Source organism: Scyliorhinus torazame, chromosome 26 (genome assembly GCF_047496885.1).
Source record: "Scyliorhinus torazame isolate Kashiwa2021f chromosome 26, sScyTor2.1, whole genome shotgun sequence".
Lineage (NCBI taxonomy): Eukaryota > Metazoa > Chordata > Chondrichthyes > Carcharhiniformes > Scyliorhinidae > Scyliorhinus > Scyliorhinus torazame.
Genome location: NC_092732.1, coordinates 34,065,809 through 34,089,682, shown reverse-complemented (window position 1 = coordinate 34,089,682; position 23,874 = coordinate 34,065,809). Strand labels below are relative to the sequence as shown.

General features: G+C 51.9%; 1 protein-coding gene across 1 annotated transcript in view; it reads right to left on the bottom strand.

The window, feature by feature from the left end:
* LOC140402955 (aquaporin-10-like) overlaps positions 1 to 23,874 on the bottom strand; it is a 198,977-nt gene that overhangs the window by 22,675 nt on the left and 152,428 nt on the right. Inside the window, exons 4-5 of the mRNA XM_072490603.1 lie at positions 13,094 to 13,231; positions 8,915 to 9,033 (exon numbers count right to left, since the gene is read on the bottom strand). Coding sequence (XP_072346704.1) covers positions 8,915 to 9,033; positions 13,094 to 13,231 — 257 coding nt within the window. The remainder of the gene's footprint in view (positions 1 to 8,914; positions 9,034 to 13,093; positions 13,232 to 23,874) is intronic.

Here is a 23,874-nt window from a genome sequence, read left to right as displayed (position 1 = left end):
CCGCCACCTCTACCGTCTAGAAGGACGAGGGGGGGGGGGCAGCAGACACACGGGGAACACCCCCCCCCACCTGCAAGTTCCCCCCCTCCGAGCCGCTCGCCATCCCGAATCGGGAATATATCGTCCGTTCCTTCACTGTCGCCGGGTTCAGAATCCTCCCTCCCTAACAGCACGGTGGGTGTACCTACACCACACGGGGCTGCGGCGGGTTCAAGATGGCGGCTCCCCCACCCACCTTCTGAAGGGGCAATTAGGGATGCGCCCACATCACGTCAAAGATTAAAAAGAACAACTCAACAGTGTATCAGATGCATTCAACATCTGACTGGGCAACTGTTCCGACACTGACTGGGTGCTCTGTACTAACACTCCCACAGTGCGGCGCTCCCTCAAAATTGACCCTCCCACAGTGCGGCGCTCCCTCAAAATTGACCCTCCCACAGTGCGGCGCTCCCTCAAAATTGACCCTCCCACAGTGCGGCGCTCCCTCAAAATTGACCCCCCCACAGTGCGGCGCTCCCTCAGCACTGACCCTCCCACAGTGCGGTGCTCCCTCAGTACTGACCCTCCCACAGTGCGGCGCTCCCTCAGCACTGACCCTCTGACAGTGCGGCGCACCCTCAGCACTGACCCTCCCACAGTGCGGCGCTCCCTCAGCACTGACCCTCCCACAGTGCGGCGCTCCCTCAGTACTGACCCTCCCACTGTGCGGCGCTCCCTCAGCACTGACCCTCCCACAGTGCGGCGCTCCCTCAGCACTGACCCTCTGACAGTGCGGCGCTCCCTCAGCACTGACCCTCCCACAGTGCGGCGCTCCCTCAGCACTGACCCTCCCACAGTGCGGCGCTCCCTCAGTACTGACCCTCTGACAGTGCGGCGCTCCCTCAGCACTGACCCTCTGACAGTGCGGCGCTCCCTCAGCACTGACCCTCCCACAGTGCGGCGCTCCCTCAGCACTGACCCTCCCACAGTGCGGCGCTCCCTCAGTACTGACCCTCTGACAGTGCGGCGCTCCCTCAGCACTGACCCTCCCACAGTGCGGTGCTCACTCAGTACTGACCCTCCCACAGTGCGGCGCTCCCTCAGTACTGACTCTCTGACAGTGCGGCGCTCCCTCAGTACTGACCCTCTGACAGTGCGGCGCTCCCTCAGCACTGACCCTCCCACAGTGCGGCGCTCCCTCAGCACTGACCCTCCCACAGTGCGGCGCTCCCTCAGTACTGACTCTCTGACAGTGCGGCGCTCCCTCAGTACTGACCCTCCCACAGTGCGGCGCTCCCTCAGCACTGACCCTCCCACAGTGCGGCGCTCCCTCAGCACTGACCCTCCCACAGTGCGGCGCTCCCTCAGTACTGACCCTCCCACAGTGCGGCGCTCCCTCAGCACTGACCCTCCCACAGTGTGGCGCTCCCTCAGCACTGACCCTCCCACAGTGCGGCGCTCCCTCAGCACTGACCCTCCCACAGTCCAGCGCTCCCTCAGTACTGACCCTCCCACAGTGCGGTGCTCCCTCAGCACTGACCCTCTGACAGTGCGGCGCTCCCTCAGTACTGACCCTCTGATAGTGCAGCGCTCCCTCAGTACTGACCCTCTGATAGTGCGGCGCTCCCTCAGCACTGACCCTCCCACAGTGCGGCACTCCCTCAGTACTGACCCTCCCACAGTGCGGCGTTCCGTCAGTACTGACCCTCAGACAGTGCGGCGCTCCCTCAGTACTGACCCTCTGACAGTGCGGCACTCCCTCAGTCCTGACCCTCCCACAGTGCGGTGCTCCCTCAGTACTGACCCTCCCACAGTGCGGCACTCCCTCAGTCCTGACCCTCCCACAGTGCGGTGCTCCCTCAGTACTGACCCTCTGACAGTGCGGCGCTCCCTCAGTACTGACCCTCCCACAGTGTGGCACTCCCTCAGTCATGACCTCCCACAGTGCGGCTCTCCCTCAGTACTGACCCTCCCACAGTGCGGCACTCCCTCAGTACAGACCCTCCGACAGTGCGGCGCCCCCTCAGTACTGACCCTCCCACAGTGCGGAGCTCCCTCAGTACTGACCCTCTGACAGTGCGGCACTCCATCAGTACTGACCCTCTGACAGTGCGGCATTCCCTCAGTACTGACCCTCCCACAGTGCGGCACTCCCTCAGCACTGACCCTCCGACAGTGCGGCGCCCCCTCAGTACTGACCCTCCCACAGTGCGGTGCTCCCTCAGTACTGACCCTCCCACAGTGCGGCACTCCCTCAGTACTGACCCTCTGACAGTGCGGCATTCCCTCAGTACTGACCCTCCCACAGTGCGGCACTCCCTCAGTACTGACCCTCTGACAGTGCGGCGCTCCCTCAGTACTGACCCTCCCACAGTGCGGCGCTCCCTCAGTACTGACCCTCCGACAGTGCGGCGCTCCCTCAGTACTGACCCTCCCACAGTGCGGAGCTCCCTCAGTACTGACCCTCCCTCAGTGCGGCGCTCCCTCAATACTGACCCTCCGACAGTGCAGTGCTCCCTCATTACTGACCCTCATACAGTGCAGCATTCCCTCAGCACTGACCCTCCCTCAGTGCAGCGCTCCCTCAATACTGACCCACCCACAGTGCGGCACTCCCTCAGTACTGACCCTCCCACAGTGCGGCGCTCCCTCAGCACTGACCCTCCCACAGTGCGGCGCTCTCTCAGTACTGACCCTCCCACAGTGCGGCGCTCCCTCAGCACTGACCCTCCCACAGTGCAGTGCTCCCTCATTACTGACCCTCCGACAGTGCGGCACTCCCTCAGCACTGACCCTCCCACAGTGCGGCATTCCCTCAGTATTGACCCTCCCACTGTGCGGCGCTCCCTCAGCACTGACCCTCTGACAGTGCGGCACTCCCTCAGTACTGACCCTCCGACAGTACGGCGCCCCCTCAATACTGACCCTCTGACAGTGCGGCGCACCCTCAGTACTGACCCTCCCACAGTGCGTCGCTCCCTCAGTACTGACCCTCCCATAGTGCGGCGCTCCCTCAGTACTGACCCTCCCACAGTGCGGAGCTCCCTCAGTACTGGCCCTCCGACAGTGCGGCGCTCCCTCAGTACTGACCCTCCCACAGTGCAGCACTCCCTCAGTACTGACACTCCCTCAGTGCGGCGCTCCCTCAGTACTGACCCTCCCACAGTGCGGCGCTCCCTCAGTACTGACCCTCCGACAGTGCAGTGCTCCCTCATTACTGACCCTCCGACAGTGCGGCACTCCCTCAGTACTGACCCTCCGACAGTGCAGCACTCCCTCAGTACTGACCCTCTGACAGTGCGGCACTTCCTCAGTACTGAACCTCCCACAGTGCAGCGCTCCCTCAGTACTGACCCTCCGAATGTGCGGTACTCCCTCAGTACTGAACCTCCCACAGTGCAGCGCTCCCTCAGTACTGACCCTCCGAATGTGCGGTACTCCCTCAGTACTGACCCTCCGACAGTGCGGCACTCCCACAGTACTGACCCTCTGACGGTGCGGTGCTCCCTCAGTACTGACCCTCCGACAGTGCGGCACTCCCTCAGTACTGACCCTCTGACAGTGCAGTGCTCCCTCATTACTGACCCTCCCACAGTGCAGCGCTCCCTCAGTACTGACCCTCCCACAGTGCGGCGCTCCCTCAGTACTGACCCTCCGAACGTGCGGTACTCCCTCAGTACTGACCCTCTGACAGTGCGGCGCTCCCTCAGTACTGACCCTCCGACAGTGGTGCTCACTCAGTACTGACCCTCCCACAGTGCGGCGCTCCCTCAGTACTGACCCTCCCACAGTGCGGCACTCCCTCAGTACTGACCCTCCCACAGTGCGGCACTCCCTCAGTACTGACCTTCCCACAATGCGGCACTCCCTCAGTACTGACCCTCCCACAGTGCGGCTCTCCCTCAGTACTGACCCTCTGACAGTGCGGAGCTCCCTCAGTACTTACCCTCCGACAGTGGTGCTCCCTCAGTACTGACCCTCCCACAGTGCAGCGCTCCCTCAGTACTGACCCTCCGACAGTGCGGCACTTCCTCAGTACTGACCCTCTGACAGTGCGGCGCTCCCTCAGTACTTACCCTCCGACAGTGCGGCGCTCCCTCAGTACTGACCCTCCAACAGTGCGGCACTCCCTCAGTACTGACCCTCCCAGTGCGGTGCTCCCTAAGTACTGACCCTCCCACAGTGCGGAGCTCCCTCAGTATTGACCCTCCGACAGTGCGGCACTTCCTCAGTACTGAACCTCCCACAGTGCAGCGCTCCCTCATTACTGACCCTCCGAACGTGCGGTACTCCCTCAGTACTGACCCTCTGACAGTGCGGCGCTCCCTCAGTACTGACCCTCCGACAGTGGTGCTCCCTCAGTACTGACCCTCCCACAGTGCGGCACTCCCTCAGTACTGACCCTCCCACAGTGCGGCACTCCCTCAGTACTGACCCTCCCACAATGCGGCACTCCCTCAGTACTGACCCTCCCACAGTGCGGCTCTCCCTCAGTACTGACCCTCTGACAGTGCGGAGCTCCCTCAGTACTGACCCTCCCTCAGTACTGTCTCTGGGCGTGTCTGACTGGATTATAACAAAGAACAACAAAGAACAAAGAAAAGTACAGCACAGGAACAGGCCCTTCGGCCCTCCAAGCCCGTGCCGACCATGCTGCCCGACTAAACTACAATCTTCTACACTTCCTGGGTCCGTATCCTTCTATTCCCATCCTATTCATATATTTGTCAAGATGCCCCTTAAATGTCCCTATTGTCCCTGCTTCCACTACCTCCTCCGGTAGCGAGTTCCAGGCACCCACTACCCTCTGCGTAAAAAACTTGCCTCGTACATCTCCTCTAAACCTTGCCCCTCTCACGTTAAACCTATGCCCCCTAGTAATTGACCCCTCTACCCTGGGGAAAAGCCTCTGACTATCCACTCTGTCTATGCCCCTCATAATTTTGTAGACCTCTATCAGGTCGCCCCTCAACCACCTTCGTTCCAGTGAGAACAAACCGAGTTTACCCAACCTCTCATAGCTAATGCCCTCCATACCAGGCAACATTCTGGTAAATCTCTTCTGCACCCTCTCTAAAGCCTCCACATCCTTCTGGTAGTGTGGCGACCAGAATTGAACACTGTACTCCAAGTGTGGCCTAACTAAGGTTCTATACAGCTGCAACATGACTTGCCAATTCTTATACTCAATGCCCCGGCCAATGAAGGCAAGCATGCCGTCTGCCTTCTTGACTACCTTCTCCACCTATGTTGCCCCTTTCAATGACCTGTGGACCTGTACTCCTAGATCTCTTTGACTTTCAATACTCTTGAGGGTTCTACCATTCACTGTATATTCCCTACCTGCATTAGACCTTCCAAAATGCATTACCTCACATTTGTCCGGATTAAACTCCATCTGCCATCTCTCCTCCCAAGTCCCCAGACAATCTAAATCCTGCTGTATCCTCCGACAGTCCTCATCGCTATCCGCAATTCCACCAACCTTTGTGTCGTCTGCAAACTTACTAATCAGACCAGTTACATTTTCCTCCAAATCATTTATATATACTACAAAGAGCAAAGGTCCCAGCACTGATCCCTGTGGAACACCACTGGTCACAGCCCTCCAATGAGAAAAGCATCCTTCCATTGCTACTCTCTGCCTTCTATGGCCTAGCCAGTTCTGTATCCACCTTGCCAGCTCACCCCTGATCCCGTGTGACTTCACCTTTTGTACTAGTCTACCATGAGGGACCTTGTCAAAGGCCTTACTGAAGTCCATATAGACAATATCCACTGCCCTACCTGCATCAATCATCTTAGTGACCTCCTCGAAAAACTCAAGTTAGTGAGACACGACCTCCCCTTCACAAAACTGTGCTGCCTCTCACTAATACGTCCATTTGCTTCCAAATGGGAGTAGATCCTGTCTCGAAGAATTCTCTCCAGTAGTTTCCCTACCACTGAAGTAAGGCTCACCAGCCTGTAGTTCCCGGGATTATCCTTGCTACCCTTCCTAAACAGAGGAACAACATTGGCTATTCTCCAGTCCTCCGGGACATCCCCTGAAGACAGCGAGGATCCAAAGATTTCTGTCAAGGCCTCAGCAATTTCCTCTCCAGCCTCCTTCAGTATTCTGGGGTAGATCCCATCAGGCCCTGGGGACTTATCTACCTTAATATTTTTTAAGACACCCAACACCTCGTCTTTTTGGATCTCAATGTGACCCAGGCTATCTACACCCCCTTCTCCAGACTCAACATCTACCAATTCCTTCTCTTTGGTGAATACTGATGCAAAGTATTCATTTAGTACCTCGCCCATTTCCTCTGGCTCCACACATAGATTCCCTTGCCTATCCTTCAGTGGGCCAACCCTTTCCCTGGCTACCCTCTTGCTTTTTATGTACGTGTAAAAAGCCTTGGGATTTTCCTTAACCCTATTTGCCAATGACTTTTCGTGACCCCTTCTAGCCCTCCTGACTCCTTGCTTAAGTTCCTTCCTACTTTCCTTATATTCCACGCAGGCTTCGTCTGTTCCCAGCCTTTTAGCCCTGACAAATGCCTCCTTTTTCTTTTTGACGAGGCCTACAATATCTCTCGTCATCCATGGTTCCCGAAAATTGCCGTATTTATCCTTCTTCCTCACTGGAACATGCCGGTCCTGAATTCCTTTCAACTGCCACTTGAAAGCCTCCCACATGTCAGATGTTGATTTGCCCTCAAACATCCGCCCCCAATCTATGTTCTTCAGTTCCCGCCTAATATTGTTATAATTAGCCTTCCCCCAATTTAGCACATTCATCCTAGGACCACTCTTATCCTTGTCCACCAGCACTTTAAAACTTACTGAATTGTGGTCACTGTTACCGAAATGCTCCCCTACTGAAACATCTACCACCTGGCCGGGCTCATTCCCCAATACCAGGTCCAGTACCGCCCCTTCCCTAGTTGGACTGTTTACATATTGTTTTAAGAAGCCCTCCTGGATGCTCCTTACAAACTCCGCCCCGTCTAAGCCCCTGGCACTAAGTGAGTCCCAGTCAATATTGGGGAAGTTGAAGTCTCCCATCAGCACAACCCTGTTGTTTTTACTCTTTTCCAAAATCTGTCTACCTATCTGCTCCTCTATCTCCCGCTGGCTGTTGGGAGGCCTGTAGTAAACCCCAAACATTGTGACTGCACCCTTCTTATTCCTGATCTCTACCCATATAGCCTCACTGCCCTCTGAGGTGTCCTCCCGTAGTAAAGCTGTGATATTCTCCCGAACAAGTAGCGCAACTCCGCCTCCCCTTTTACATCCCCCTCTATCCCACCTGAAACATCTAAATCCTGGAACGTTTAGCTGCCAATCCTGCCCTTCCCTCAACCAGGTCTCTGTAATGGCAACAACATCATAGTTCCAAGTACTAATCCAAGCTCTAAGTTCATCTGCCTTACCCGTAATACTTCTTGCATTAAAACATATGCACTTCAGGCCACCAGACCCGCTGTGTTCAGCAACTTCTCCCTGTCTGCTCTGCCTCAGAGCCACACTGTCCCTATTCCCTAGTTCTCCCTCAATGCTCTCACCTGCTGACCTATTGCTCCCGTGCCCACCCCCCTGCCATACTAGTTTAAACCCTCCCGTGTGACACTAGCAAACCTCGCGGCCAGGATATTTATGCCTCTCCGGTTTAGATGCAACCTGTCCTTCTTATACAGGTCACACCTGCCCCGGAAGAGCTCCCAGTGGCCCAGATAATGGAAACCCTCCCTCCTGCACCAGCTGTTTAGCCACGTGTTTAGCTGCTCTATCTTCCTATTTCTAGTCTCACTGGCACGTGGCACAGGGAGTAATCCCGAGATTACAACCCTCGAGGTCCTGTCTTTTAACTTTCTGCCTGGCTCCCTGAACTCCTGCTGCAGGACCTCATGCCCCTTCCTGCCTATGTCGTTAGTACCAATATGTACAACGACCTCTGCCTGTTTGCCCTCCCCCTTCAGGATGCCCTCTACCCGTTCGGAGACATCCTGGACCCTGGCACCAGGGAGGCAACATACCATCCTGGAGTTTCTTTCACGTCCACAGAAGCGCCTATCTGTGCCCCTGACTATAGAGTCCCCTATTACTATTACTCTTCTGCGCTTTGACCCTCCCTTCTGAACATCAGAGCCAGCCGTGGTGCCACTGCTCTGGCTGCTGCTGTTTTCCCCTGATAGGCTATCCCCCCCGACAGTATCCAAAGGGGTATATCTGTTCGAGAGGGGGACAACCACAGGGGATTCCTGCACTGACTGCCTGCCCTTTCTGGTGGTCACCCATTTCTCTGCCTGCACCTTGGGTGTGACCACATTTACATAACTGCGATCTATGACGCTTTCCGCCACCTGCATGCTCCTAAGTGCATCCAATTGCTGCTCCAACCGAACCATGCGGTCTGTGAGGGGCTCCAGTTGGGTGCACTTTCTGCAGATGAAGCCATCCGGGACGCTGGAAGCCTCCCGGACCTGAGCACACGGTGTGGGTCGACTGAACTCACGACCCGTTGACCCCGAGGCCGGAGGCAGTGTGACCCGCAGGGAGGGAGCGGGGTGATATTTTGGGGCTGGAGGAGGGCTTGGGATTGGGATTCACGCTGCTAGAGGAGGCCTTCTACCCCTCCAGACGATTGTGCCATCCTATCCCATCAGGAGGCCCACATTTCGACACCTTCGGACCCACCTCGACCCAATGCAAATCCATCCAGCTTCATTGCGGCATGTCGGATTAACCCCTCCCCCCTCTCAGGCCCAAGGCCTTTCTGTAGCGCGATGGGGGAGGATTTCCCCATCGTCTCGCTCGGCTGGCAAGGCCCGGAGCGGGACTGGAGGCTGGAGCTCGAGGTGCACAGGCCGGGACACTACACCGCTGCACCACTAGAGGCCGCTACTTCCGCGTTCGCAAGCGCACCCCTCAATCGAAGGCCCACCTCGGTGATGAAGCCATTGCTGGTCGAGAGGTATTCAACGGGGTAGGTGGCGAAGATCCCGGCTGTGCCCCGCGGACCTCGGACCGTGAAATTCCCTCGAGAGAATTCGTGTATCGCATCTGGGAAAGGAAGGACAACTTTGTAAAGGACGATCTGTGGGTTCGCCACCCCACTCCAAAGACACAAAGTCCGGACCTAGGCCTGGCAGCGGGTCAGTACTGAGGGAGCGCCGCACTGTGGGAGGGTCAGTACTGAGGGAGCGCCGCACTGTGGGAGGGTCAGTACTGAGGGAGCGCCGCACTGTGGAGGGGGGTCAGTACTGAGGGAGCGCCGCACTGTGGGAGGGTCAGTACTGAGGGAGCGCCGCACTGTCGGAGGGTCAGTACTGAGGGAGCGCCGCACTGTGGGAGGGTCAGTACTGAGGGAGTGCCGCAATGTCGGAGGGTCAGTACTGAGGGAGTGCCGCACTGTGGGGGGGTCAGTACTGAGGGAGTGACTCACTGTGGGGGGGTCAGTACTGAGGGAGCGCCGCACTGTGGGAGGGTCAGTACTGAGGGAGCTCCGCACTGTCAGAGGGTCAGTACTGAGGGGGTGCCGCACGGTCGGAGCATCAGTACTGCGGGAGTGCCGCACTGTGGGAGGGTCAGTACTGAGGGAGTGACGCACTGTCGGAGGGTCAGTACTGAGGGAGTGTCGCACTTGGGAGAGTCAGTACTGAGGGAGCGGCGCACTGTTGGAGGGTCAGTACTGAGGGAGCGGCGCAATGTTGGAGGGTCAGTACTGAGGGAGTGACGCACTGTGGGAGGGTCAGTACTGAGGGAGTGACGCACTGTGGGGGGGGTCAGTACTGAGGGAGCGCCGCACTGTGGGAGGGTCAGTACTGAGGGAGCGCCGCACTGTGGGAGGGTCAATACTGAGGGAGCGCCGCACTGTGGGAGGGTCAGTACTGAGGGAGCGCCGCACTGTGGGAGGGTCAGTGCTGAGGGAGCGGCGCACTGTCGGCGGGTCAGTGCTGAGGGAGTGCCGCACTTTCAGAGGGTCAGTACTGAGGGAGCGCCGCACTGTGGGAGGGTCAGTGCTGAGGGAGTGCCGCACTGTGGGAGGGTCAGTACTGAGGGAGCACCGCACTGTGGGAGAGTCAGTACTGAGGGAGCGGCGCAATGGTGGAGGGTCAGTACTGAGGGAGTGACGCACTGTGGGGGGGTCAGTACTGAGGGAGCGCCGCACTGTGGGAGGGTCAGTACTGAGGGAGCGCCGCACTGTGGGAGGGTCAGTACTGAGGGAGCGCCGCACTGTGGGAGGGTCAGTACTGAGGGAGCGCCGCACTGTCGGAGGTTCAGTACTGAGGCAGCGCCGCACTGTGGGAGGGTCAGTGCTGAGGGAATGCCGCACTGTCAGAGGGTCAGTACTGAGGGAGCGCCGCACTGTGGGAGGGTCAGTACTGAGGGAGCGCCGCACTGTGGGAGGGTCAGTACTGAGGGAGCGCCGCACTGTGGGAGGGTCAGTACTGAGGGAGCGCCGCACTGTGGGAGGGTCAGTACTGAGGGAGCGCCGCACTGTGGGAGAGTCAGTACTGAGGGAACGTCGCATTGTCAGAGGGTCAGTACTGAGTGGGTGCCGCACTGTCGGAGGGTCAGTACTGATTGAGCGCCGCACTGTCAGAGGGTCAGTTCTGAGGGAGTGCCGCACTGTGGGAGGGTCAGTAATGAGGGAGCTCCGCACTGTGGGAGGGTCAGTACTGAGGGAGTGCCGCACTGTCAGAGGTCAGTACTGAGGGAGCGCCGCACTGTCGGAGGGTCAGTACTGAGGGAGCGGCGCACTGTCGGAGGGTCAGTACTGAGGGAGCGCCGCACTGTCAGAGGGTCAGTACTGAGGGAGCGCCGCACTATCAGAGGGTCAGTCCTGAGGGAGCTCCGCACTGTGGGAGGGTCAGTACTGAGGGAGTGCCGCACTGTCAGAGGTCAGTACTGAGGGAGCGCCGCACTGTCGGAGGGTCAGTACTGAGGGAGCGGCGCACTGTCGGAGGGTCAGTACTGAGGGAGCGGCGCACTGTCAGAGGTCAGTACTGAGGGAGTGCCGCACTGTCGGAGGGTCAGTACTGAGGGAGCGGCGCACTGTCGGAGGGTCAGTACTGAGGGAGCGCCGCACTGTCGGAGGGTCAGTACTGAGGGAGGGCCGCACTTTCGGAGGGTCAGTACTGAGGGAGCGCCGCACTGTCGTAGGGTCAGTACTGAGGGAGCGCCGCACTGTGGGAGGGTCAGTACTGAGGGAGTGCCGCACTGTCAGAGGGTCAGTACTGAGGGAGTGCCGCACTGTGGGAGGGTCAGTACTGAGGGAGTGCTGCACTGTGGGAGGGTCAGTACTGAGGGAGCGCCGCACTGTGGGAGGGTCAGTACTGAGGGAGCGCCGCACTGACAGAGGGTCAGTACTGAGGGAGCGCCGCACTGTGGGAGGGTCAGTACTGAGGGAGCGCCGCACTGTCAGAGGGACAGTACTGAGGGAGCGCCGCACTGTCAGAGGGTCAGTACTGAGGGAGCGCCGCACTGTGGGAGGGACAGTACTGAGGGAGTGCCGCACTGTCAGAGGGTCAGTACTGAGGGAGCGCCGCACTGTGGGAGGGTCAGTACTGAGGGAGTGCCGCACTGTCAGAGGGTCAGTACTGAGGGAGCGCCGCACTGTTAGAGGCCCGTCAGTCGGAGACATTAAACCCAGGCCTCCTCTTGGGGGATGTTGAGGATCCTGCAGCCGTGTTTGAGTGGAGTGTCAGTGAAACTCTTTCGTTACTGCATCAACTATTGAAATGGGGAAACATGGCAGCCAATCTGTGTCCAGGGAGTTTCCAAGGTGATAAATGTCCGGGTTACGTTCTGCGTTTGTGTAGACCAGTGCCCCCCCTCCCTGTTGTCCATGCAATAGCGTCCAGGGAATAATTAACGTTCCCCTGTGAGGCCCAGACCAGGGTCTGATCCAAAACATCCCTGACCATCCATCGCTCCACCAATGAGAGCGTACACTTCGAGTTTTCTGCCCACGGCCAATCGTCTCCGAGGCAGCAGAAAGCTATGTCAACGTGTCACGCTGTCGTTCTAACCGCCGGCCAGCGGTGGCGCTGCCGCACCTCGGTTCAAGGTCCGCCACGGCCTGGGTGGGTGGGAGGGGGGGGGTGAGGGGGATGTTATGGGCTGGCTTAGCACAGTGGGCTAAACAGCTGGCTTGTAATGCAGAACAAGACCAGCAGTGCGTGTTCAATTCCCGTACCGGCCTCCCCGAACAGGCGCCGGGATGTGGCGACTAGGGGCTTTTCACAGTAACTTCATTGAAGCCTACGTGTGACGATAAGTGATTATTATTATTATTCTCCCAAATTGTTTCAGCTCTTTTGAGGCCCTGAGTATTTGCCCACCCCGCTACCCACCTCCTCCTGACTCGGAACTCTATTGGTCTCGAGGGCCCTAAGTCCTACTCCTTCGCCTATTTTGTATGTTTGCACGGAAGCACCTGGCCGACACCGTCAGAGAGGTAAGATCACTTGACAACAGAGCAAGGAGAGAGAGAGAGAGATAGTTCTATGTCGAGCCTCATGCAGAGACAGAGAGAGATATTTCTACGTTGAGCTCATGTGGGGACAGAGAGAGAGCGTTCTATGTCGAGCCTCGTGTGGGGACAGAGAGAGATATTTCTATGTTGAGCCTCGTGCAGCGGTAGAGAGAGACTGTTCTATGTCGAGCCTCGTGTGGGGACAGAGAGAGATAGTTCTGTGTCGAGCCTCATGCGGAGACAGAGAGAGATATTTCTATGTTGAGCCTCGTGCAGCGGTAGAGAGAGACTGTTCTATGTCGAGCCTCGTGTGGGGACAGAGAGAGATAGTTCGATGTCGAGCCTCGTGTGGGGACAGAGAGAGATAGTTCTATGTCGAGCCTCGTGCAGCGGTAGAGAGAGACTGTTCTATGTCGAGCCTCGTGTGGGGACAGAGAGAGATAGTTCGATGTCGAGCCTCGTGTGGAGACAGAGAGAGATAGTTCTATGTCGAGCCTCGTGTGGGGACAGAGAGAGATAGTTCTATGTCGAGCCTCGTGCGGAGACAGAGAGAGATAGTTCTATGTCGAGCCTCGTGCGGAGACAGTATCCTAAGCAGTTAGTGCCGTGCTCAGTAAAAGGTGGAGGTTAGCGCCACTGTACCGTAGTAAAGGCAGAAGGTGGTAGCCGCGGCAATAAAGGCCCCCAGGCACTCGGCGATGATGTAGAAAGGCAGCTTCTTCCACGGGAACCGGCCAATTATGCACAGGCTCAACGAGACGGCGGGGTTCAAATGGGCACCTGGAAGAGAATCACAAGCCGGGTGAGGGTCAGCATTGAGGTACAGGGAGCCAGGTTTGAGAACAATGAGGGTCAAAGCAGGGGTGGTGGGTGGGGGGGGGGGAGGAGATCCTCACTCGATAAAAACTCAACGGTTGTTGTGACTCCACTCGAGAGGACACAATTATTTTGAGCAATGAAGGGCTAATTGATCAATCCACATAATCCTGCATGTCTCTCGGGACTTGTGGGAGGAAACCGGAGCACCCGGAGGAAACCCCACGCAGACACAGGGAGAACGTGCAGACTCCGCACAGACAGTGACCCAGCGGGGAATCGAACCCGGGACTCTGGCGCTGTGAAGACACAGTGCTAACCACTGTGCTACCGTGCTGCCCAGAATTGAACCCTGGTCCTCAGCGTCGTGAGGCAGCAGTGCTAACCACGGCGCCAACCTTCGGAGGCCAATTTAGCTCCTCGAGCCTTTGGTTGACAATAATTCAGATCAACGGTTAACAATTCATCCAAATTTTCCTTTGGGGTAGATTCCAGCCTGTAACTCACTCCCGGGTATCTGTTATTCTATGTATAAACCATCCTAAACCCCTCAATTAGATTCCAGTCTGTAACTCACTCCCGGGTATCTGTTATTCTATATATAAACCACCCCGAACCCCTCGATTAGATTCCAGTCTGTAACTCACTCCCGGGTATCTGTTATTCTATATATAAACCACCCCGAACCCCTCGATTAGATTCCAGTCTGCAACTCACTCCCGGATGTCTGTTATTCTATATATAAACCACCCCAAACCCCTCGATTAGATTCCAGTCTGTAACTCACTCCCGGGTATCTGTTATTCTATATATAAACCACCCCGAACCCCTCGATTAGATTCCAGTCTGCAACTCACTCCCGGATGTCTGTTATTCTATATATAAACCACCCCAAACCCCTCGATTAGATTCCAGTCTGTAACTCACTCCGGGGTATCTGTTATTCTCCATATAAACCACCCCAAACCCCTCGATTAGATTCCAGTCTGTAACTCACTCCGGCGTATCTGTTATTCTCCATATAAACCATCCCGAACCCCTCGATTAGATTCCAGTCTGTAACTCACTCCGGGGTATCTGTTATTCTCCATATAAACCATCCCGAACTCCTCGATTAGATTCCAGTCTGTAACTCACTCCGGGGTATCTGTTATTCTGTATATAAACCACCCTGAACCCCTCGATTAGATTCCAGTCCGTAACTCACTCCCAGGTATCTGTTATTCTATATATAAACCACCCCGAACCCCTCGATTAGATTCCAGTCTGTAACTCACTCCCGGGTATCTGGTATTCTATATATAAACCACCCCGAACCCCTCGATTAGTTTCCAGTCTGTAACTCACTCCCGGGTACCAGTTACTCTATATATAAACCACCCCGAATCCCTCGATTAGATTCCAGTCTGTAACTCACTCCCGGGTATCTGTTATTCTATATTTAAACCACCCCAAACCCCTCGATTAGATTCCAGTCTGTAACTCACTCCCGGGTATCTGTAATTCTATATATAAACCACCCCGAACTTCTCGATTAGATTCCAGTCTGCAACTCACTCCCGGGTATCTGTTATTCTATATATAAACCACCCCGAACCCCTCGATTAGATTCCAGTCTGTAACACACTCCCGGGTATCTGTTATTCTATATATAAACCACCCCGAACCCCTCGATTAGATTCCAGTCTGTAACTCACTCCCGGGTATCTGTTATTCTGCATATAAACCACCCCGAACCCCTCGATTAGATTCCAGTCTGTAACTCACTCCCGGGTATCTGTTATTCTATATATAAACCACCCCGAACCCCTCGATTAGATTCCAGTCTGTAACTCACTCCCGGGTATCCGTTATTCTATATATAAACCACCCCAACCCCTCGATTAGATTCCTGTCTGTAACTCACTCCCAGGTATCTGTTATTCTGCATATAAACCACCCGAACCCCTCGATTAGATTCCAGTCTGTAACTCACTCCCGGGTATCTGTTATTCTATATATAAACCACCCCAACCCCTCGATTAGATTCCAGTCTGTAATTCACTCCCGGGTATCTGTTATTCTGCATATAAACCATCCCGAACCCCTCGATTAGATTCCAGTCTGTAACTCACTCGCGGGTATCTGTTATTCTATATATAAACCACCCTGAACCCTCGATTAGATTCCAGACTGTAACTCACTCCTTGGTATCTGTTATTCTATATATAAACCACCCCGAACACCTCGATTAGATTCCAGTCTGTAACTCACTGCCGGGTATCTGTTATTCTATATATAAACCACCCAGAACCCCTCGATTAGGTTCCAGTCTGTAACTCACTCCCGGGTATCTGTTATTCTGTATATAAACCACTCCGAACCCCTCGATTAGATTCCAGTCTGTAACTCACTCCCGGGTCTCTGTTATTCTATATATAAACCACCCCATACCCCTCGATTAGATTCCAGTCTGTAACTCACTCCCGGGTATCTGTTATTCTATATATAAACCACCCCGAACCCCTCGATTAGATTCCAGTCTGTAACTCACTCCCGGATGTCTGTTATTCCATATATAAACCACTCCGAACCCCTCGATTAGATTCCAGTCTGTAACTCACTCCCGGGTCTCTGTTATTCTGTATATAAACCACCCCGAACCCCTCGATTAGATTCCAGTCTGTAACTCACTCCCGGGTATCTGTTATTCTATATATAAACCACCCCGAACCCCTCGATTAGATTCCAGTCTGTAACTCACTCCCGGGTATCTGTTATTCTATATATAAACCACCCCGAACCCCTCGATTAGATTCCAGTCTGTAACTCACTCCCAGGTATCTGTTATTCTATATATAAACCACCCCGAACCCCTCGTTTAGATTCCAGTCTGTAACTCACTCCCGGGTATCTGTTATTCTATATATAAACCACCCCGAAGCCCTCGATTAGATTCCAGTCTGTAACTCACTCCCGGGTATCTGTTATTCTGTATATAAACCACCCCGAACCCCTTGATTAGATTCCAGTCTGTAACTCACTCCCGGGTGTCTGTTATTCTATATATAAACCACCCTGAACCCCTCGATTAGATTCCAGTCTGTAACTCACTCCCAGGTATCTGTTATTCTATATATAAACCACCCCGAACCCCTCGATTAGATTCCAGTCTGTAACACACTCCCGGGTATCTGTTATTCTCTATATAAACCACCCCGAACCCCTCGATTCGATTCCAGTCTGTAACTCACTCCCGGGTATCTGTTATTCTATATATAAACCACCCCGAATCCCTCGATGAGATTCCAGCCTGTAACTAACTCCCGGGTATCTGTAATTCTATATATAAACCACCCCGAATCCCTCGATTAGATTCCAGTCTGTAACTCACTCCCGGGTATCTGTTATTCTATATATAAACCACCCCGAAACCCTCGATTAGATTCCAGTCTGTAACTCACTCCCGGGTATCTGTTATTCTATATATAAACCACCCTGAACCCCTCGATTAGATTCCAGTCTGTAACTCACTCCCGGGTATCTGTTATTCTATATATAAACCACCCCGAAACCCTCGATTAGATTCCAGTCTGTAACTCACTCCCGGGTATCTGTAATTCTATATATAAACCACCCCGAACCCCTCGATTAGATTCCAGTCTGTAACTCACTCCCGGGTATCTGTAATTCTATATATAAACCACCCCGAACCCCTCGATTAGATTCCAGTCTGTAACTCACTCCCGGGTATCTGTTATTCTATATATAAACCACCCGAACCCATCGATTAGATTCCAGTCTGTAACTCACTCCCGGGTATCTGTAATTCTATATATAAACCACCCCGAATCCCTCGATTAGATTCCAGTCTGTAACTCACTCCCGGGTATCTGTAATTCTATATATAAACCACCCCGAACCCCTCGATTAGATTCCAGTCTGTAACTCACTCCCGGGTATCTGTAATTCTATATATAAACCACCCCGAACCCCTCGATTAGATTCCAGTCTGTAACTCACTCCCGGGTATCTGTTATTCTATATATAAACCACCCGAACCCATCGATTAGATTCCAGTCTGTAACTCACTCCCGGGTATCTGTTATTCTGTATATAAACCACCCTGAACCCCTCGATTAGATTCCAGTCTGCAACTCACTCCCGAGTATCTGTTATTCTGTATATAAATCACCCCGAGCCCCTCGATTAGATTCCAGTCTGTAACTCACTCCCGGATATCTGTTATTCTATATATAAAAAACCCCGAACCCCTCGATTAGATTCCAGTCTGTAACTCACACCCAGGTATCTGTTATTCTGTATATAAACCACCCCGAACTCCTCGATTAGATTCCAGTCCATATCTCAGTCCCGGGTATCTGTTATTCTATATATAAACCACCCCGAACCCCTCGATTAGATTCCAGTCTGTAACTCACTCCGGGGTATCTGTTATTGTATATATAAACCACCCCAAACCCCTCAATTAGATTCCAGTCTGTAACTCACTCCCGGGTATCTGTTATTCTATATATAAACCACACCGAATCCCTCGATTAGATTCCAGTCTGTAACTCACTCCCGGGTATCTGTAATTCTATATATAAACCACCCCGAACCCCTCGATTAGATTCCAGTCTGTAACTCACTCCCGGGTATCTGTAATTCTATATATAAACCACCCCGAACCCCTCGATTAGATTCCAGTCCGTAACTCACTCCCGGGTATCTGTTATTCTATATATAAACCACCCGAACCCATCGATTAGATTCCAGTCTGTAACTCACTCCCGGGTATCTGTTATTCTGTATATAAACCACCCTGAACCCCTCGATTAGATTCCAGTCTGCAACTCACTCCCGAGTATCTGTTATTCTGTATATAAATCACCCCGAGCCCCTCGATTAGATTCCAGTCTGTAACTCACTCCCGGGTATCTGTTATTCTATATATAAAAAACCCCGAACCCCTCGATTAGATTCCAGTCTGTAACTCACACCCGGGTATCTGTTATTCTGTATATAAACCACCCCGAACTCCTCGATTAGATTCCAGTCCATATCTCACTCCCGGGTATCTGTTATTCTATATATAAACCACCCCGAACCCCTCGATTAGATTCCAGTCTGTAACTCACTCCGGGGTATCTGTTATTGTATATATAAACCACCCCAAACCCCTCAATTAGATTCCAGTCTGTAACTCACTCCCGGGTATCTGTTATTCTATATATAAACCACCCTGAACCCCTTGATTAGATTCCAGTCTGTAACTCACTCCCGGGTATCTGTTATTCTATATATAAACCACACCGAATCCCTCGATTAGATTCCAGTCTGTAACTCACTCCCGGGTCTCTGTTATTCTATATATAAACCACCCCGAACCCCTCGATTAGATTCCAGCCTGTAACTCACTCCCGGGTATCTGTTATTCTATATATAAACCACCCCAACCCCTCGATTAGATTCCAGTCTGTAACTCACTCCCGGGTATCTGTTATTCTATATATAAACCACCCCGAACCACTCGATTAGATTCCAGTCTGTAACTCACTCCCGGGCATCTGTTATTCTGTATATAAACCACCCCGAACCCCTCGATTAGATTCCAGTCTGTAACTCACTCCCGAGTATCTGTTATTCTATATATAAACCACCCCGAACCCCTCGATTAGATTCCAGTCTGTAACTCACTCCCGGGTATCTGTTATTCTATATATAAACCACCCTGAACCCCTCGATTAGATTCCAGTCTGTAACTCACTCCCGGGTATCTGTTATTCTATATATAAACCACCCCGAACCCCTCGATTAGATTCCAGTCTGTAACTCACTCCCGAGTATCTGTTATTCTATATATAAACCACCCTGAACCCCTCGATTAGATTCCAGTCTGTAACTCACTCCCGGGTATCTGTTACTCTATATATAAACCACCCCGAAACCCTCGATTAGATTCCAGTCTGTAATTCACTTCCGGGTATCTGTAATTCTATATATAAACCACCCCGAACCCCTCGATTAGATTCCAGTCTGTAACTCACTCCCGGGTATCTGTTATTCTATATATAAACCACCCCGAACCCCTCGATTAGATTCCAGTCTGTAACTCCCTCCCGGGTATCTGTTATTCTATATATAAACCACCCCGAACCCCTCGATTAGATTCCAGTCTGTAACTCACTCCCGGGTATCTGTAATTCTATATATAAACCACCCCAACCCCTCGATTAGTTTCCAGTCTGTAACTCACTCCCGGGTATCTGTTATTCTAGAAATAAATCACCCCGAACCTCTCGATTAGATTCCAGTCTGTAACTCACTCCCGGGTATCTGTTATTCTGTAAATAAACCACCCCGAACCCCTCGATTAGATTCCAGTCTGTAACTCACTCCCGGGTATCTGTTATTCTGTATATAAACCACCCCGAACTCCTCGATTAGATTCCAGTCTGTAACTCACTCCCGGGTATCTGTTATTCTATATATAAACCACCCGAACCCATCGATTAGATTCCAGTCTGTAACTCACTCCCGGGTATCTGTTATTCTGCATATAAACCACCCTGAACCCCTCGATTAGATTCCAGTCTGCAACTCACTCCCGAGTATCTGTTATTCTGTATATAAATCACCCCGAGCCCCTCGATTAGATTCCAGTCTGTAACTCACTCCCGGATATCTGTTATTCTATATATAAAAAACCCCGAACCCCTCGATTAGATTCCAGTCTGTAACTCACACCCAGGTATCTGTTATTCTGTATATAAACCACCCCGAACTCCTCGATTAGATTCCAGTCCATATCTCAGTCCCGGGTATCTGTTATTCTATATATAAACCACCCCGAACCCCTCGATTAGATTCCAGTCTGTAACTCACTCCGGGGTATCTGTTATTGTATATATAAACCACCCCAAACCCCTCAATTAGATTCCAGTCTGTAACTCACTCCCGGGTATCTGTTATTCTATATATAAACCACACCGAATCCCTCGATTAGATTCCAGTCTGTAACTCACTCCCGGGTATCTGTAATTCTATATATAAACCACCCCGAACCCCTCGATTAGATTCCAGTCTGTAACTCACTCCCGGGTATCTGTAATTCTATATATAAACCACCCCGAACCCCTCGATTAGATTCCAGTCCGTAACTCACTCCCGGGTATCTGTTATTCTATATATAAACCACCCGAACCCATCGATTAGATTCCAGTCTGTAACTCACTCCCGGGTATCTGTTATTCTGTATATAAACCACCCTGAACCCCTCGATTAGATTCCAGTCTGCAACTCACTCCCGAGTATCTGTTATTCTGTATATAAATCACCCCGAGCCCCTCGATTAGATTCCAGTCTGTAACTCACTCCCGGGTATCTGTTATTCTATATATAAAAAACCCCGAACCCCTCGATTAGATTCCAGTCTGTAACTCACACCCGGGTATCTGTTATTCTGTATATAAACCACCCCGAACTCCTCGATTAGATTCCAGTCCATATCTCACTCCCGGGTATCTGTTATTCTATATATAAACCACCCCGAACCCCTCGATTAGATTCCAGTCTGTAACTCACTCCGGGGTATCTGTTATTGTATATATAAACCACCCCAAACCCCTCAATTAGATTCCAGTCTGTAACTCACTCCCGGGTATCTGTTATTCTATATATAAACCACCCTGAACCCCTTGATTAGATTCCAGTCTGTAACTCACTCCCGGGTATCTGTTATTCTATATATAAACCACACCGAATCCCTCGATTAGATTCCAGTCTGTAACTCACTCCCGGGTCTCTGTTATTCTATATATAAACCACCCCGAACCCCTCGATTAGATTCCAGCCTGTAACTCACTCCCGGGTATCTGTTATTCTATATATAAACCACCCCAACCCCTCGATTAGATTCCAGTCTGTAACTCACTCCCGGGTATCTGTTATTCTATATATAAACCACCCCGAACCACTCGATTAGATTCCAGTCTGTAACTCACTCCCGGGCATCTGTTATTCTGTATATAAACCACCCCGAACCCCTCGATTAGATTCCAGTCTGTAACTCACTCCCGAGTATCTGTTATTCTATATATAAACCACCCCGAACCCCTCGATTAGATTCCAGTCTGTAACTCACTCCCGGGTATCTGTTATTCTATATATAAACCACCCTGAACCCCTCGATTAGATTCCAGTCTGTAACTCACTCCCGGGTATCTGTTATTCTATATATAAACCACCCCGAACCCCTCGATTAGATTCCAGTCTGTAACTCACTCCCGAGTATCTGTTATTCTATATATAAACCACCCTGAACCCCTCGATTAGATTCCAGTCTGTAACTCACTCCCGGGTATCTGTTACTCTATATATAAACCACCCCGAAACCCTCGATTAGATTCCAGTCTGTAATTCACTTCCGGGTATCTGTAATTCTATATATAAACCACCCCGAACCCCTCGATTAGATTCCAGTCTGTAACTCACTCCCGGGTATCTGTTATTCTATATATAAACCACCCCGAACCCCTCGATTAGATTCCAGTCTGTAACTCCCTCCCGGGTATCTGTTATTCTATATATAAACCACCCCGAACCCCTCGATTAGATTCCAGTCTGTAACTCACTCCCGGGTATCTGTAATTCTATATATAAACCACCCCAACCCCTCGATTAGTTTCCAGTCTGTAACTCACTCCCGGGTATCTGTTATTCTAGAAATAAATCACCCCGAACCTCTCGATTAGATTCCAGTCTGTAACTCACTCCCGGGTATCTGTTATTCTGTAAATAAACCACCCCGAACCCCTCGATTAGATTCCAGTCTGTAACTCACTCCCGGGTATCTGTTATTCTGTATATAAACCACCCCGAACTCCTCGATTAGATTCCAGTCCATATCTCACTCCCGGGTATCTGTTATTCTATATATAAACCACCCCGAACCCCTCGATTAGATTCCAGTCTGTAACTCACTCCGGGGTATCTGTTATTGTATATATAAACCACCCCAAACCCCTCAATTAGATTCCAGTCTGTAACTCACTCCCGGGTATCTGTTATTCTATATATAAACCACCCTGAACCCCTTGATTAGATTCCAGTCTGTAACTCACTCCCGGGTATCTGTTATTCTATATATAAACCACACCGAATCCCTCGATTAGATTCCAGTCTGTAACTCACTCCCGGGTCTCTGTTATTCTATATATAAACCACCCCGAACCCCTCGATTAGATTCCAGCCTGTAACTCACTCCCGGGTATCTGTTATTCTATATATAAACCACCCCAACCCCTCGATTAGATTCCAGTCTGTAACTCACTCCCGGGTATCTGTTATTCTATATATAAACCACCCCGAACCACTCGATTAGATTCCAGTCTGTAACTCACTCCCGGGCATCTGTTATTCTGTATATAAACCACCCCGAACCCCTCGATTAGATTCCAGTCTGTAACTCACTCCCGAGTATCTGTTATTCTATATATAAACCACCCCGAACCCCTCGATTAGATTCCAGTCTGTAACTCACTCCCGGGTATCTGTTATTCTATATATAAACCACCCTGAACCCCTCGATTAGATTCCAGTCTGTAACTCACTCCCGGGTATCTGTTATTCTATATATAAACCACCCCGAACCCCTCGATTAGATTCCAGTCTGTAACTCACTCCCGAGTATCTGTTATTCTATATATAAACCACCCTGAACCCCTCGATTAGATTCCAGTCTGTAACTCACTCCCGGGTATCTGTTACTCTATATATAAACCACCCCGAAACCCTCGATTAGATTCCAGTCTGTAATTCACTTCCGGGTATCTGTAATTCTATATATAAACCACCCCGAACCCCTCGATTAGATTCCAGTCTGTAACTCACTCCCGGGTATCTGTTATTCTATATATAAACCACCCCGAACCCCTCGATTAGATTCCAGTCTGTAACTCCCTCCCGGGTATCTGTTATTCTATATATAAACCACCCCGAACCCCTCGATTAGATTCCAGTCTGTAACTCACTCCCGGGTATCTGTAATTCTATATATAAACCACCCCAACCCCTCGATTAGTTTCCAGTCTGTAACTCACTCCCGGGTATCTGTTATTCTAGAAATAAATCACCCCGAACCTCTCGATTAGATTCCAGTCTGTAACTCACTCCCGGGTATCTGTTATTCTGTAAATAAACCACCCCGAACCCCTCGATTAGATTCCAGTCTGTAACTCACTCCCGGGTATCTGTTATTCTGTATATAAACCACCCTGAACCCCTCGATTAGATTCCAGTCTGTAACTCACTCCCGGGTATCTGTTATTCTGTATATAAACCACCCCGAACCCCTCGATTAGATTCCAGTCTGTAACTCACTCCCGGGTATCTGTTATTCTGTATATAAACCACCCCGAAACCCTCGATTAGATTCCAGTCTGTAACTCACTCCCGGGTGTCTGTTATTCTACATATAAACCACCCCGAACCCCTCGATTAGATTCCAGTCTGTAACTCACTCCCGGGTATCTGTTATTCTGTATATAAACCACACTGAACCCCTCGATTAGATTCCAGTCTGTAACTCACTCCCGGGTATCTGTTATTCTGTATATAAACCACAC